The 15,636-nt window shown below is 44.3% G+C and overlaps 1 protein-coding gene across 1 annotated transcript in view; it reads right to left on the bottom strand.

Annotated features, from left to right (window-relative positions):
* Positions 1–669: 669 nt before the first annotated feature.
* Positions 670–15,636, bottom strand: part of neurl1aa (neuralized E3 ubiquitin protein ligase 1Aa) — a 39,416-nt gene continuing 24,449 nt past the window's right edge. The window contains exons 4-6 of the mRNA XM_076035278.1: positions 13,702–14,436; positions 5,302–5,451; positions 670–4,102 (exon numbers count right to left, since the gene is read on the bottom strand). Of these exons, the coding sequence (XP_075891393.1) occupies positions 3,861–4,102; positions 5,302–5,451; positions 13,702–14,436 (1,127 nt within the window). The 3' untranslated portion in view covers positions 670–3,860. The remainder of the gene's footprint in view (positions 4,103–5,301; positions 5,452–13,701; positions 14,437–15,636) is intronic.

Below are 15,636 nucleotides of genomic sequence, written 5' to 3'. Positions count from 1 at the left end.
CAATCTATCCATCCATCCATCTATCTATCTATCTATCTATCTATCTATCTATCTATCTATCTATCTATCTATCTATCTATCTGTCTCCCTACCTGTTTCCCTTAGTGGCTATAGAGGACAGAGGAAACACCCGATGCTCCAGAGGGCTGTGGTTGTTTCATCTGGTTCTCTAGAAAGCATGGTTACACCTGAAGGCTTAACTCTCATACAGTATCCTCACCATTTCAATAGTACTGGCAGTCAGCTGTTGGAAGAACACTGTGCTGGTGCACCTCTAATAGCAGCCATGATAATGAAAAGAGCAAAACCCACGGTCCTCTGCTGCATACATTTAAAGGGTTCAGTAGAATTGGTCCTTGACAAGTGACTGATGATTGATTTTTCTCTTTTGTCTGATATGTCTCCAGGAATTGATTAGTTTTGTTTGTCTGCCAAGATAGTTGAAAAGATTTGAAAATGACATCCAGCTTTGATAAAATTGCTACCGCTGCAGCAACCTGGTTCAACAAAAGGCCTAATTTTTAAAAGCTAAAATCTTTTTGTTTTAGTCTGTGGTTTGTAAATGCAGTTTGCGATGGTAAATATTTCACCTACAACTACCTACCACCACCTACAAATATTTTCACAACAACGTTTTTGTTGCGCCAATCATAAAAAAAAGTGAGAAACTTTTCTCTCAAACACATCTGGAAAGTTTATTTACCACAATCATCCGACTCACACTGAACAGAGCTCACAAACAAACAAATTCAAAAGAATAGAGGAAAGAAAATACAGGTCTGCAAAGTATTTAAGCCTCTGAGTCACAACAATGGACATTTCTAGCCACTGGTACCAGTCTACATGAACACTAACAGCGTCCGACTGACACTCGCCTAACGTTGGTCCCGATGTTCACAGCGTGTGAACCGATTACTCATGCATGACATATAGAGCCACAGAAATCAAGTCTAAGTGTGCTGCTGTGAGCAGGCTGGGTACACAGGAGTCAGAAAAGAAAGGAAACACGCAACAAAAGCAAGTTCGGGGGAATCACACATCGGTGACGGAACAAAAATAAATAGAAAGTTACAGGTTCAGTGACATTCAAGGAGCGTCGTCTAAATGCAGAACAAACAAACAAAAAAAAACAATAATAAAAGCAAAAATAAAAAAGAATGACATTTCTGCATGGAGGTGTTTACAGGTGAGTTTTCATCCAAATGATGCCAATAATGATGCCTTGTCATGAAATGCTGATTATCTCATGAAAAGAAATGGCAATTACTGCTATGCAATGTTTTTAACACATACTTTTAATTTGGTCTGAGTGCGCTCGAGAAGTCAGAGAGCAACGCTGGCCTAAACATTTACAAGATTACAATCAGTAGCTTCATAAAGTGACATTGATCTATACTATGCAGCCATGGCTTCTAGACTACAGAACAATATAAAACCTTAGTTGGTGGTAGGTCTCCCTAACACAGGCTCACACATACGAAAGAGAAATCACGACCGAGGAAAACCTGAAATTCAGGGCTTGTAACAAAACCTATAGTTTATATCTTGCACCCCAAAGCAATGAGGTTTTGATTGTGTACTGCAATATCATATTGCTTCAAAGTACAAGCAACCCTCTCTATATTTGCACTAGTAAAAAAAAAAACAAGAATAAATTTAGATTCTCATGGATTTAGATAAACAGCACAGATTTTTTTAGAATCAGGATCATCAATCAAAACTTAGAAAAGAAAACCCTCGAAACGAAACAGATAAAATGTTTTTCTTTTTTATCATTTTGTCAACTTCAAACACACCAATAAAAATCAATAATCTCTCTAAATACATAAGTTAACATTCAAATGTGAATCAACACTTCAAGCAGTAGCGTAATCAAACTGTAAAGTGGGAGGAGGGATTTATCCAGAGAAGGACAGCTGGCGAATATAATAGCAGCATCGGTTTGAGCCCCATTGGTTGATTATCTACAAAATGAAGTACAATGACATAAAAAAAACAAAACAAAACAAACAAACAAAAAAAACAGCCAATGAGCTTCAATGTCTTGATGGCTTACTGCTGTGTGGGTGGAATATCTGGGGGATGTACCAAGACATTTTGGAGTGAAACTATGGGATAGAATTCTTTTTGTTTTCTTTTGTACAAATATCCAAAATAGAAAACCTTTAAATAACCCCCTTCTCTGTAAAGTATCTCTGCTGCTGGTGAAAGGCCTTTCCTCCAGGGTTATTCAACAATTTAAATATCTGAAAAATGGCAGGGATTTAATTCGCGTACAAAAATAATTTCAAATTTGTGTGCTTTGTTTCCTCTGAGTGAACAGGTTGTGCCTTAAAAAAAAGCATTATTTGGTCATTTCACTGTGATACATCCACTTGAGGACAGATTGTTTTGTGGATTAAGGCAGGATGCAGTGTTCTGCTGTTTGAGTATACATGGTTTTAAGTTTATAGATGCAACTATTACATGATCAACAAAACTATTCAGAGGAGAAGTCCCATTTTGTTTACTGATGAAGAACTCTGAACCACTGTGTAAAGTAGAACAAATAGAAACTCTTTCGTTCCAACTTTGTAATATTTTGTTTGCCATGTAAGATTGACATTCCTTTTATTGTCATTGTATACACAACGCTTGTGCAACAAGAGGCAGGATATTTTCGTGGGACTGTTGTGCAGATGTCTCCAGGTTACAAAAAAACCTCAACTAGTGCTGTCTACAGGGTTGGTGGTCCTTGACAGAATTTCCCAACAGATCACAGTCACTCTTTCTGTTTGGTGTAAAAATCCCTCAATTGTTGCTCTGATTGCAATTATTTTAGATAATCATTCAATTTGTTTGTAGTGGTCACAGTGTGTTGGGCTAAAGTTTGGGAAAATAGTTTGCATCATCTTTAAAAAAACAAAAAAAACAAAATGTTTTTGGCCCTGAGGAGAATTCAAATGACTATGTTTTGTTTTTTTAAATTTTTTTTAATTAACTTTACCTTTTTCTTTTACTGATTCGAAGCTGCTGAGTCTATTGGTTTTCTAGGACCATATTTATAGGAGCGCTGAGTGTCGTTTGCCCTTTTTGTCAATAATGGGGCCTTTGTGGAGAAGATAATGCTGATTTCAGTGCAACATACCACATTGCAGAGCAAGTAGCTAGCTATCACGACGATATAGATGCCACAAAAGTTTGCAACAGAACTACTGGAAGTGGTACATTAGTTATACAAGTACAAGTTGTTACAATCCTACTTAAGATGCTCGGCCCCCCTCGGCTCTCTAAGCACATCTCACTGGTACTTACCACGACAATCACAGAAACCCACACCGACTTCTCTCTTTTTCCGGTCCTCAGTAACACACAGACACAAGTTGTGACATACTGAGATGATTAGCTGCTGTGGTATGACGGCGTGTTTCACTCATCTACTTAAAGAACCCTTGCCGAGACATTCAGCCCCAAAGTGACTCATTTGCTTTGGGTGACAGTCTCTAAAAAGTTGCGACGCAGATCCGTCAGATGAAGGAGAATTCAGGAACGGGTTCAGCTTCCCCTCCCTCAGTGTCTTTCAAGAATCCCCGAAGAGAACGAATACTCATCTGGTAGGAATCAAACTTGCAGTAGTAACCCCTTCCACTTCAGCGCTGCTTGTGCAGCGAGGCCTTGACAGCGCCTCCTTAAAGAGGAAAAGACCTTCTGAATGAAGCCGTATCAGCTTTGGAAAAATGATACGCTAGAGACCTAATTGACATTAATGGCATGAAAACATTTGAGAAAAGTACCAAAGTTCACATTCCCTGAAATGTGACATTTCTTTTCTCCCCTGACTCTGGGGTTTTGTTGGGGTAAAGTCAGGCCTTTCTTTCCCCTTATGTGCTCCGATAGGTCTTGATTATGTCTTTGATTTGCCTTCTGCAGATTGGACAACAGGCGTTGGACATCTTCTTCAGCTTGATGCCACAGGTATAGCACAGACACATGTGTCCGCAGGCGTAGATGACCGTGTCCACCAAGTTCTCGTAGCAGATGGAACACTCATCACCCCAAGGTCCACGGCCTGATGGGAACGTTGGCGACTTGGGGAGACTGATTGGTGAATTTGGGGTTGTCTCTGTGGTAATAAAACAAAATGATGTCGAGATCAGTTAAGATAACATAATTAGATCAAATCGGATAAATCAGGTTCAATACATTTGTCATTCAAAATAGATCTGCACGTTGTTAGGACTGTTGACCGTAGTCAGCTTTTTTGCACGGCGACCACAGGGGTCAGAAACAAGGGATTGTGTGGGAGAAAAGTAGAGCGGCATATTGCTTTGATGTTAATGACAGAAGAACTTTAACATAAACGTTATTTTTTCCTACACATGGCCATTTATCATCCGTTTCCACTGCTGACCATTGTCTTGTACATATCTTACTGGCTGTGTCCCAAACATTGACTGAATATCAAGATGGACAGAATGACTGTGGTTCCATATCTGGATGTGTGGGTGGTTCCAGATGTTAGCAATGATTGGAGCGTGAGCGCAACGCTCGCCCGCTGGCAAGCCAACTGCACTATGCTACTAAACAGTAGCCACGGCCACAACCAGAGGGCTTTTGACACTTCCACGTCGGCCTCCTTTTTAAAACCAGAATTTCCATCCATCTTTATTTACGGTCAATGGTTCAATCTCACACACACTTTCAAAGTGTGGCACAAAAGGCAACAAAGATTGGGACAATGGATCCACTCAGCTGTGATGCAGCAAAAGAGGCATAATGGCCTAAATGTAGTTGCTGCAGTGTCTCCACTTGCTGACTAATACCTTTTAACTCACAAGTTGCTGATATGAAGTGTGTGTTTGTATCGAATTTGGGACCTAGCAGCAAATTCAAGTAACATGCACGTTAAAGAGTATAGGTGCTCATTAAAAATAAATAAATAAATAAAATAAATAAATACATCTACAATAAATAAAATAACAGCATCAACATGCGTAGTGAGTCATAGGAAACAATTCGCTAAACAGCCCAGATTAGTGGCTGTGCGTAGGAAGTTTTGTTGTCTACAACTCACATAACTGTGCTGTGATAAAACAACACGTGCTGAACATTTTACCACATCCAGCTGGAGGTGCCGCAGCGGCGGGACCGCAAAGCCCTGGCCATTGTTTCTAACAACTGCAGGATGACATCTGCTCACTATTCCATAATGGCTTCCAGTGGGTCCCCTGTGTTTGAGGAGGAGGAGGAAGAGGTGGGGGGCCATCTCTCGCTCACTCTCTCTTTCTCGTGCAGTAGCTCTCTTGTTTTGGCTGAACTTACCTCCCGCTGAGCTGCAGAAGGCCGCCGAGCACAGGCCTCCATTCAGCACTGGGTCAGAAACGCCGCTGCCCAGGGCACTGGGTGTCTGTGGGGAGGAGGAGGGTGAGCTGGGGTTCGACGTGGTTCGCGGATCCCTGAGATGCGTGGAACCTGGCCAAAGCAGACATGAAGGGTCAGGTTTCACCAGAGACGGCAATAAATCTCAGTACGTTTGTTCCGGTGATTAACAGTCGTCTGATACTGCAAGTCTGACCAGTGCACAATAGCCACAACCACAAAGTGTTAGGGCGCAGCAAATGGCACACTCCACTAGAGAGCACAATTGTAAAGAAGAAAAAAAGTCATTCATTCAGGAGTCTCAAGAACAGCTGTTCCTCTGTTATCCACATTAGTATTATTATTCCCTTTCATCGTTTCAGACATTAAGCTGAGGCAGAGTTCACTTGGTTCCCTTCCACTATCTGTGCGCTGCATTTGCGGTCATGAAAGACTCGGGAAACAAGAGTCCTTCAATCTGTGGGAGCAGCCATTTGAAAGGGAGAGCAAGTATTCATTGGCGAGGAGAAGAGCCCTTTCATGTTTTGGCGGAAGTGCATTCGAAACAGAGTGGAGGACTTGTGTCACTTTCAGGCTATATTCATATGTGCTGGTGGGGAAACAAACAGGGATTCCAATTAGGACTTGTTTAAAAGCATCTTCAAGTGGCACAAATGTCAGTTAGGCTGTTGCACATTCGACTGTCAGACTGAAGTTTAAGACACTGACTTACAACTGCACTTTAAAACATTTGTATATAAACACTGGACTTCAGGACCAGGATATGACCCTGCTGGGACCTTTTCCATCACTTTTAGCACTCTGTTGAAGCCATGAACATCAGACACAGCAGGGAGTTGTTTGTCCATAACAAAAAGCCTCCTCAAGAAAATGTTTACTTCCAGAAAGCAAATGACTGTTAAGCCAACAGCTATTTATTGCTAGCTATTGATGAGAAAAGTGGCATTTCCATTAACACTAAATGGAGAAGGAACCCATTGAGGTAAAGAATTTATTTGGTATGGTGCACAACATCGATCTTGTTCTGCAGCCAAAGTCAGTAATCTTCCTTTTTTTTTGTTGCTTGTACCAGAATAACTATTACTATAGCCTTTGGTTTCACTTAGAAGAACAGCCCACCCATAGACGGCACTAGAAATAGGCTTCTGGCGTTTTCCTCCTCGGGACGGAATCTCTTATGGAAAAGTAACATGCTATCGCTACCATACTACCATAGTGGTCTGACTGGGCAGGAACATCATGATGGCAGCCTCACAACAAACAACACACGTCTCGGCATCTGTGTGCTGCCATCTGCACCAACAGTCAATCACTCTGATGCCAGGGGCCTCCACACCGAGGCCTGTTTCGCTTGAGTGCCGAGCAAGCAATGGACTTTGAATTTAAAGAAACGCAACAGAACTGTCTGCCCTCAAAGAGCCCAGGTGTCTGTGGTGCAGTTGTTCGGCTGCCACGTTCCTGTGGCTCATGTCTCCGTTAGGGCTGCAACGAGTAGTCGACGTGAAATCGTCAACGTGAAAATGTAAGCGTCGACGCATCGTGTTATTGTAAATTGCTGAATGATAAAATCACACTCTGGGCATTGCATGCTTATTTATACCTGCAGTGCTGTACTGCGCGCTGACGGTGGTGTTGCTCGTTGTTTACATCCTGCAAAAAACAAAGAAGAAGAATGGCTTCTTCTCTAAAAAAGGCTCAAAAGTTCCAACCCAAAGTTTCTAAAGTTTAGGAGTATTTCGCAGAAAATGAAGCAGCAAAGCACGTCAGGTGCAAGCTCTGTGAAGCTCACCTAGCAATCCAATGGTGAAAATAAAGAAGATAATCATGACTAATTGAAAAAATAATCGATAAATTAGTCGATAACAAAAATAATCACTAGTTGCAGCCCTAGTCCCCATACCAGGAGCTCTTTTATGGGCCATTTATGATGTGTTTGTGTGCTGGGGACTCTATAATTTGCATACCATCGGACTACACTGCACTTCCGCCCCCTCCAGCTCCAAGCTTCCAAGTCATTATGTATGATTTGTGTTGTATGTACAGTGTGTAGAATGATGTAACAGGGGGAAGACATTTTTAGCAAAGGTACGCCCCATACAGAATCACACTCCTTATTCAGGCACCCAGATATGGACTCTATGCCTATCTATAGATGCACAACAGGCAACAAGTTGTAACACAATTATCATTACTAACAGACAGCTACAGTAACTGATTTTAATGCCAAAACCAAACAAAGAACAAAGGACTATTCAAGTTTGAGACCCGAATGTCAAATCTCAAATCAAATCTAGCTGTGTGTGACCTGCAGGTTGCATTGCTGTGCTTAAAAACTGTTAAAAAGTTACTGATATTTTGGGGAAGGAATAACATCAGTAGAATAGTTCAATGTGGCTTTATTGTGTAGTTTAATCATCAGCGGCAATGGAAAATATTTAAGTTTGTTTAGAATTGTTTTCCTGGTGAATAACCAGATTTTATTCTTGTCAAATGTGCGTGTTTATATGTCTGTTCTGTCAATTTCACAGTATGTCCTTTGCCGTATTCTCCAAACAATACAGGCTAAGGGTAAGGTATTCTTTGAAGGAACTGCCATCCAATCACCTCTAAACTTGAGCTATTCCAAATGACACCACTCAAAAGCGAGGCCAAAATGTCCTGCCACTGCGGTGAAGGATTGAGAGCAGCAGGAAAGATGATATATCAGTCGACTTTCCCCGCAGTCGCTCCTGGAGGGCATATAGGTGCTGCAGTCGTCAGGGTAGATGACAGAGTAAGAAATGCTGTGAAGAGCTCAGTCGTTACTCTTTGCTGCGGTGACTACCAGTGTCTGGGCTGAGGTGTGGCTGACATAACATTTGGAAAATTGCCACAAAAAAAATTGAGGAGCTTTTTCTTTCAAAAGTCATTTCTCTCCCCCCCCCCCCCCCCCCCCCGCCCCCCCCGACGGCCACAAATGCCAGGGACCCAACATTCGAAGCAAAACAAAAGAAGCTAACGTTTACACGTGTGCTGTGCTATTAAAAGCACAATCAAGCCATCATGACCCCGCCGCCTGATTGGCCCGCAGCCCTGGGGCTCCTTCCTCAGAGGGAGTGAATCCTCTTTGTCTCCGCGTTCCTCCCCTCCCCTCTACTCCCTCCCATCCATCTCTCCCTCCGTTAATCCCTCTGGCATGCGGACGCCTCCCATGCCAGGCAGCTGAGGAACGATCGGTGGTGCCCAGCCCTGATCCCGCCTGTTCACCACCAGATTAAGTCGACCTGCGCGAACAGCTGTGACGGAAAGACTGGCTCCTTTTTGGCCACGTCGCCACTGCCAGCCCAGTCCGTTCGTCCATCCATCTTTAGCAGATAGACAGCTATGGAGATAGCCCCCACCCCTGTCCCCCCACAAACCCTCGAGGCACGGGTGGTATGCAGATTATGTGGTGAGGAAAGGTTGGCGGTGCTGGGGCAGAAGAGTGCAGGGGAGGACGCCGTGTGGGCAGGGATGACCCCCCCCCCAACCCCAACCCTATTTTCACTATAAAACTCACAAGGAGCAATAAAGACGATGTGGATAGCCGCCGGCTTGTTTACAGTGGCCGGCTTGTTTCAGCGACGTTTCTTTGGTGAAACCAAATCCTGAACGCTTTCAAAATGGGTGGTCTTTTATTTTAGCAGCCCTGAATCCCCTTTTCAGAGGCCCTATCAGGGAAAATGTGCACCAAAGTGTGTGTGTGTGTGGTGTTTACATGGGATACTATAGTGGTTTAGGGTCAACAGGCTGCAGAGAGTCTCCTTTTGTCTACTGCAGATTTCATCTACCTGACCGCAGAGCTCCTTGGTCGTCTCAGACCAGGCTGTTGCAGCAGTCAACATGCTTTCTGCCATATGTACTTTATGTGTGAGCACGCTGCATTTGTGCTCAGTGCAAATGAAGAAAAAAGAAGATAGCCTGTTTGCAAGACAGAAGAAATGCCTCCGATATTAAATAATGATCAGTCAACTGATTCTGCAATTCATGCTCACTTCCAGACCTTTGGTTCATCTGCAGTAACTATCACAAATTGAATAAATGCTGCAGGAAAATATACAGCAAATCATACTCCTTTTGGTTTGGCTGTACGAGTTCTGTTCTTCTGTTTTATCCCAAAAAGACAGATTACAAGGCCAATGATAAAGATATATTTATCATATTCTCAGGTAAGGGAATCTGGGAAGTCAGTGCTATCCTATTATTTCAACGCGCGCATGGGCATATGAATTCCAGGTGTGGTGAATATAGAAAGCACACTGGAAAGAAAGTGCACAATTAAATCATCACGCCACACCATGGTGCATGCAGTCTACAATTATAGATGTCAAATCTCATTACTTTGCATATAGCTTGTTGTGCAACTCTTACCGACACTGTCTGTACAATAGCCAGCGTATAAATAAAGAAAAGGTGCGGGAGAAATGATGAGCACAACAGTTAATGATATGGAAGAGGAAAGAACATGAACTAAGATGACAGAAGTTTAGAGGAGGAGGAGGCAGGATGAGTGTGACAGCTGCAGTGCATGAGGTGTGGGCGGTGAGAAATTTCACTTGAGCATGGGCGCGCTTGACATTTAATGGAATCTATAATACATGCGAAGTGGGTCACTGGATGGGTGTCCGCTTTCCACGCCACGATTACCCTCTGCATGTTTAACTATCTGCAGTGGGACGTTTTTAGGAAGTTTGTGTAAAATCAAAAAAAATGAGGGCAAAAATCTCCTCAGCGGTCACATGTTACATGACCATGGCAAAGAGGGCATGAACAACACTTTTTTGGGGTCACTTTTGATGAATGTCACAAAGCTCCACTCACACTCATGGTCAGCGGCTCAGTCCAACCAGACCAACGCAGCTAATTCATACAACTAGCCAACGATGCTTTGTCAGTCCTACATTAGTTAATACAAGCGTGCTGTTCACAAATATATTATTTAGCAGAACGGACAAGTTAAAGGTTAAAAACTTCACAGCCTGGCAGAACGAATGTCATCCTGTTAACATAATCACATGCTACAGCATAGAATAGCCGTGTCTGCTATCATTTTTACCTCACAGCACAGCATAAAAGGCATTGAATGCATAGGATAAAGAAGAGAGATATTTGATTTGGTGTGACTTTTCTGAAAAAGTGTCACTTCCGCTGCCCTTCACGCAGAATTAATTTAATACACTGATGTATCAGTCTGAGCAGAGCTGCTCTATTGAAAAGCTCAATTACCTTCTGCTGTGTTTAAAGACAGCAGCCTCTCTGCTTTATCTTGCCTATGCCGTTGAGCAGCAGCAGTTGGCCCACTGGGACTCCGGGGCTTTCAAGTACAACATGCCTCACTCCAAGAAGCAGACGTGCATGAATTCGACTTCAATGAAAGCTAAATTGCTGTCCCGTCAGCACGAGGTAATAAATCAAGACTTGCAACGAGCAAGATAAGAGCAGCTTCCTAATTCAGAGCAGCTGGAACGTAAGGATGATTCACACCTCAGTGGGAATTCCAAGATGCACTGCGATAAGGACGTGCGCCTCCGGCTGGTCTCATTGTTCTGCAGTTCCTGTTTTGTGGTTCTGTTGTGCCGCCGAGGATGGAGGGTTCTGTAAGACTAGTGGCATAAAGGCACTTGGGGAGGTCTGCTATGCACAGTCGCAAAGTCAAAATGCAATTTGATTTATCAGCAAGCATGAAAATTTTGACTCTTGAACTTGTAGGTTCAAAGCTGCAAACCTACATTTTGGCATAGTGAAGCCAAAGTTAAAAGCCTGTAGCGTGTTTCAAGACCATCAAGGACAGACAGGTTTAACCCTCGTCTTCAGTCCATCCCTCTGCTCTCACTCATCCCCTCCGCCGCTAACATCTTCAAACCTCTGCTTCCCTTTCCGCTCCTGTCAGCGAAAAAAAAAAAAAAAAACAGGATGTATTTATAGACGCCTTTTCCTCCTCAGACAAACACTTGTGACACCCTTGAATGCCGCGTGCCATTTTGTTATGCCTCCTTTCGAGGCACATTGAAAGAAGATGGCATCCACCGCTGCCAATTTGTACTATAAACCTGACAAACACGCTGCCTTTTTTGCCGTCAAGCCTTGGCTAATCACAGGGGGGGATAAAGAAGAAAACCATGGTGTGCTCAAAAAAATTTTGAGGAACATTTTGGCACGTGTATGTGTGAACAAATGCCACTAGGAGTGGCACTCTCACAGCTGCTGAAAGGCAGTGTGCTTGTTGAGGTGGTCCACGACTGCCACTCATCTGTTTCCCCCAGTGAGGTTGTCAGTATTTAGAGGGGTAAACACACCCAGAGGGGGCTTGGCACACTGCTGGGAGTCAAAGCTTCCTCCCCGCTGGGGCAGCTTGTCGTTCCCGCTGTGTGCAGGTCAGAGGAGTCGCTCTGGCAGGCAACCTCTCACTTCCTGTTTTTCTATTAAGTCGTCCATCACAGATCTGTTCCGGACAGTAAGGTAGCGAGGTTGCTAGCAATGTCCCCTCACAGCAACAAGGTCGTAGGTTCGTTGACAAGCGCCAATGCTGTGTGGACTTTGCCTGTTCTCCCTGTGTGAGTGGGTACATTCCAGGTACTCCTGGTACTTCCTCCAACAATCCAAAGACATCAACATTACACTAACTGACAACTCTAAATTAACAGGTGAACTGGTGACATAGTGTTGCCTGCCTTCACTCTTGAGACAGCTGGGAAATGCTCCAGAACCCCTAAATGCAGGATACGCGGTGATAGAAGATGGACGGATGAATGGACTCTGCTCTGTCTGCTCTGAATACTGAGACAAATAAAGAGTTCAAACTGTTGTCTGAACTCTTGACCCCTTCACTCCTGGCCACGATTGTGGCCCGCTGAGGTCTTTTCGAATGGGAAGAGTGGGTCGTCTCCATCGGCACACTGTCACAGCGATCAACACTTTGTGCAAATGGAGTTCAACCTCGATGGGTAATTGAATTAGGTGCAGAGTTTGGAGGTCTCGCTGGTGGTGAGCTAGCCAAATGAAGATCAATTATCTGTGAGTTCATTGCCTGGGGTACATCACTTGTCTAAAAGGAGGGTTATTCTCAACATAAATCACCCTTTTAAGTGGGATTTTAACAGGATAGAGCATAGCGAAATTAGCTCATTCGAAGAGAAGATAATTAATGAACAGAGTATTAAAGAAAGCAGATAAAGAAGCAGCGTGAGTTTAAGGTTCAGCTAATGTTGCAAACAAACCAAATTCTGTCTCATTTATGTCCTTGTTATGTAAATTTTATCATTTAACATTTACTTTGAAATGGGAGTGATTCCTGTTTATTATATGTTGCTCAGTTTGGAGGACAAATGTACTGATACAACTTGAACATGGTATTAGTGCAGGTAAGAACAGCACTGGAATTCACCAGTCATAATTTGAAAAAGGGGAAATTATCTATTTTATTAGCATGAGTACTAATAGCAGTTGACTAGGCTTCTGTTTGCAATCTCCTTATATAATGTGTGTATTCTCCACATGTAGTGTTATTTTGTATGATAACCCAACGTCCAACACAGGCCAGTAACAATCAATTAAACTGAGGCAATACTATGCAATACAACACACAATTCTAAAAATTTTACTCAGGCATAGCTGGCAGTCACAAGAAAAAAACCCGATTTGGTTCGTTCACGTAATCATTTTTACGGCACTACTGACATAAATAGTCTCACAAGTGGACTGGACTGACTGTCAGTGAATAAAAAAACTGACTTTTAAATTCACCACTGCTGTGAAAACACAGTGTTGCCTATTTGGTTTAATGGGACCACCTGTGACTTGCAGCGACAGCTGTCACTGCAGTCTGCCTTGAAAATGGCAGCAGATCGCAGGCCTTTCTTGTTTTACTTCTTTTATGTGAAGCTCAAACTCAACAGCAACAATTATCAATTTATAATTTCCACTATGTATACTTTTCTTTAGGGACCCACAAATACCATTTTTTTACAGAACGAGTAGTGTACCAGTGCTTTCAGTTCAGTACTCACCGATACTAAAACTGAGTAATTAACAAGGCCATTGCATAGTATAGAATTACTTTTTTCCCACAGGTGTTATTTGAACAACATTCCTTAGCATGTTTTTAAAGAACATTGGATGACTGTCACAGGTTTCACGGCAGTACACGCACAAAATGACCAAAAATAATATACATTCATATAAAACTAGCATCGCTGTCATAGTATCATCCCATATTTTCTGAGTATGAATGGAGTACTCAACCCAAGTATCGGTACAGATAGACACTGGTATTGGTATCGGTGCGTCCCTACTTCTCTCTTTTATCTGATGTGACTTGATGCTTACCCAGAATCTTCAGCTGAGTCACGGCGCCGTGCAGACCAAAGAACATCCAGAGTGGACGGGAGTTGTCCACGCACACCTGCATGCCCACGTTGGTGCCGTTGTGGCTGAGGATAACCTCCCCTTCCTGGTTGACCAGGAATCCCAGAATGTCACTGCTCTGGAGAGGCGTGGGTACCCGACACACCGCCCAGAACTCTTTCCGGTCCACTAGAGCCTCCGGGTTGTAGGGCAGGTCGCTGGGGCGCAGAACCGCCGGGTCACAGGAGGTCACCCCGTAGGACAGTGAACCGGATCGGGATGGGCTGGACTTGGTGACTTTGATGAAGACTGTCTCTCCAGTGTTCAGGGGGCGACTGGTGAACACCAGGGTGCGCTCCTCCCGCGCGTGCTCCGACCTGGCCACCGTCTGCTCGTCCAGGGTCTTGATGTGGGCACCGCGCAGTTGGTGGAAGCGGAGGTCGCTCTTCAGGGCAGAGGGCAGCAGCGAAGACTGCTGGGAGTTCAGGGAGTTCTGTGGTATGGGGCAGGACGAGGAGGAGGAGGCGGTGGCTGACGCCAGGTGGAGGGTGTGGCGGTGGGAGTGAGCGTGAGCGGGCCGCCCGTCCTCCTGCTGCAGGTTGAGGTCGCAGAGGCTGACAGAGAGGCGGGAGTCGTCGGCCTCGCGCCGTAGGGATGACGAGCGGACCGTGGTGAAGGAACGTAGGCGCAGGCAGTCTGGAGGAACAATTTCACTGTCTGCAAAGGGAAGGTGGAGTTGGGGGGGACGGGATCGAGACAAGAAGGAGCGGCATTTTAAAAGATGTCTCACTGCGCTGCGCTTTGATTAGCAACCCCGGCCGAGGCCTGCGGAGATAAAGTTTGCAGTCAGCTGCTGAATCCTAATTGTGAGCATCGAGTTCTTAGAAAGGGGGCTGAATGTGCAGTTCATCTGACAGCAAGATAATGATAAAAAGGGTGGAGGGAGGGGCAAAGCCGTTTAACTTGACTGAATGCAGAACATGGGCCAGTGTGAATTACTCAGCACTGCGGCAAACAAGCATGTTGCATTGTGCATAGGGCAAAAAGAAGAGAGCAATGGACCAGTTGAATCTTGGCTGATACATCCGTTTGAACTCAAGAAAAACACAGGTGTGATGCTGTTCTTGAATGAACAAATTCTTGAGAAGACATTTAAATGCTAGGAAGCTGTACAGCGTGCTATCCAGAGCACTGATCCCTGCCTCCATTGGCGGGTTGAGTGGCCACAAATACACCTCTGATAAGATGCCTTCAGGTTACTTACAGCCTCATCCTACGCCTTGACACGGCTACTCAAAATAACACCCCTAATGCCCCTCCACCACCACCACCACCCTCATCTCTCTCTCCCAGCGACTCCCCAGTAGTGTGGTGCTGAGGATAAATATAGACCAGGCATCCTGACAGAGGTCCCTGCTAAACCGAGTAGGCTGTCTGAGGAATGGCGTGCTTGTAGGAGCAACTGCCAGAGGAAACAAAGGACAGGAGACACTTGGAAAAGTAAGAGGTAGAGACCAAAGGAAGGGGAGGATGAAAGACGGCAAGCAGTGGCCGCTGTGACCGTCTCTGGAGAGCCTCTCTGGTCCAGGTCAGCGGCGAGGCCCTCTATCTGACCAAGAACCAGAGAGCCTGACTCCAGATAAACCTCTTAGCCTCAATTTGCAGAACTGTGGGAAAGGCTGCCCGACTGTAAACTGCAGCAGAGACACCAGGACAAGCCTCTTACAGTGGCACTGAACAGCTGACATGAGGATGAGACTGGGAACAGAAAGGGGTTTGACCATGTGTTGTTGTCTTTACTGGACGGGACATAATGAGCGACATAAGTCGGAGTTGCAGTTAAAGGGCTCAGTGCTGCTATTCATACTGATGTTCTGTGACCCATAAAACCCACCCAAACACTCTTTATTTCCCAAA

The sequence above is a fragment of the Nelusetta ayraudi genome, unplaced genomic scaffold (assembly GCF_046127955.1).
Source record: "Nelusetta ayraudi isolate G7.1 ecotype Tasmania unplaced genomic scaffold, CSIRO-AGI_Nayr_v1 ptg000004l, whole genome shotgun sequence".
In the NCBI taxonomy this organism is placed as follows: domain Eukaryota; kingdom Metazoa; phylum Chordata; class Actinopteri; order Tetraodontiformes; family Monacanthidae; genus Nelusetta; species Nelusetta ayraudi.
This window is presented reverse-complemented; position numbering and strand designations above follow the sequence as displayed.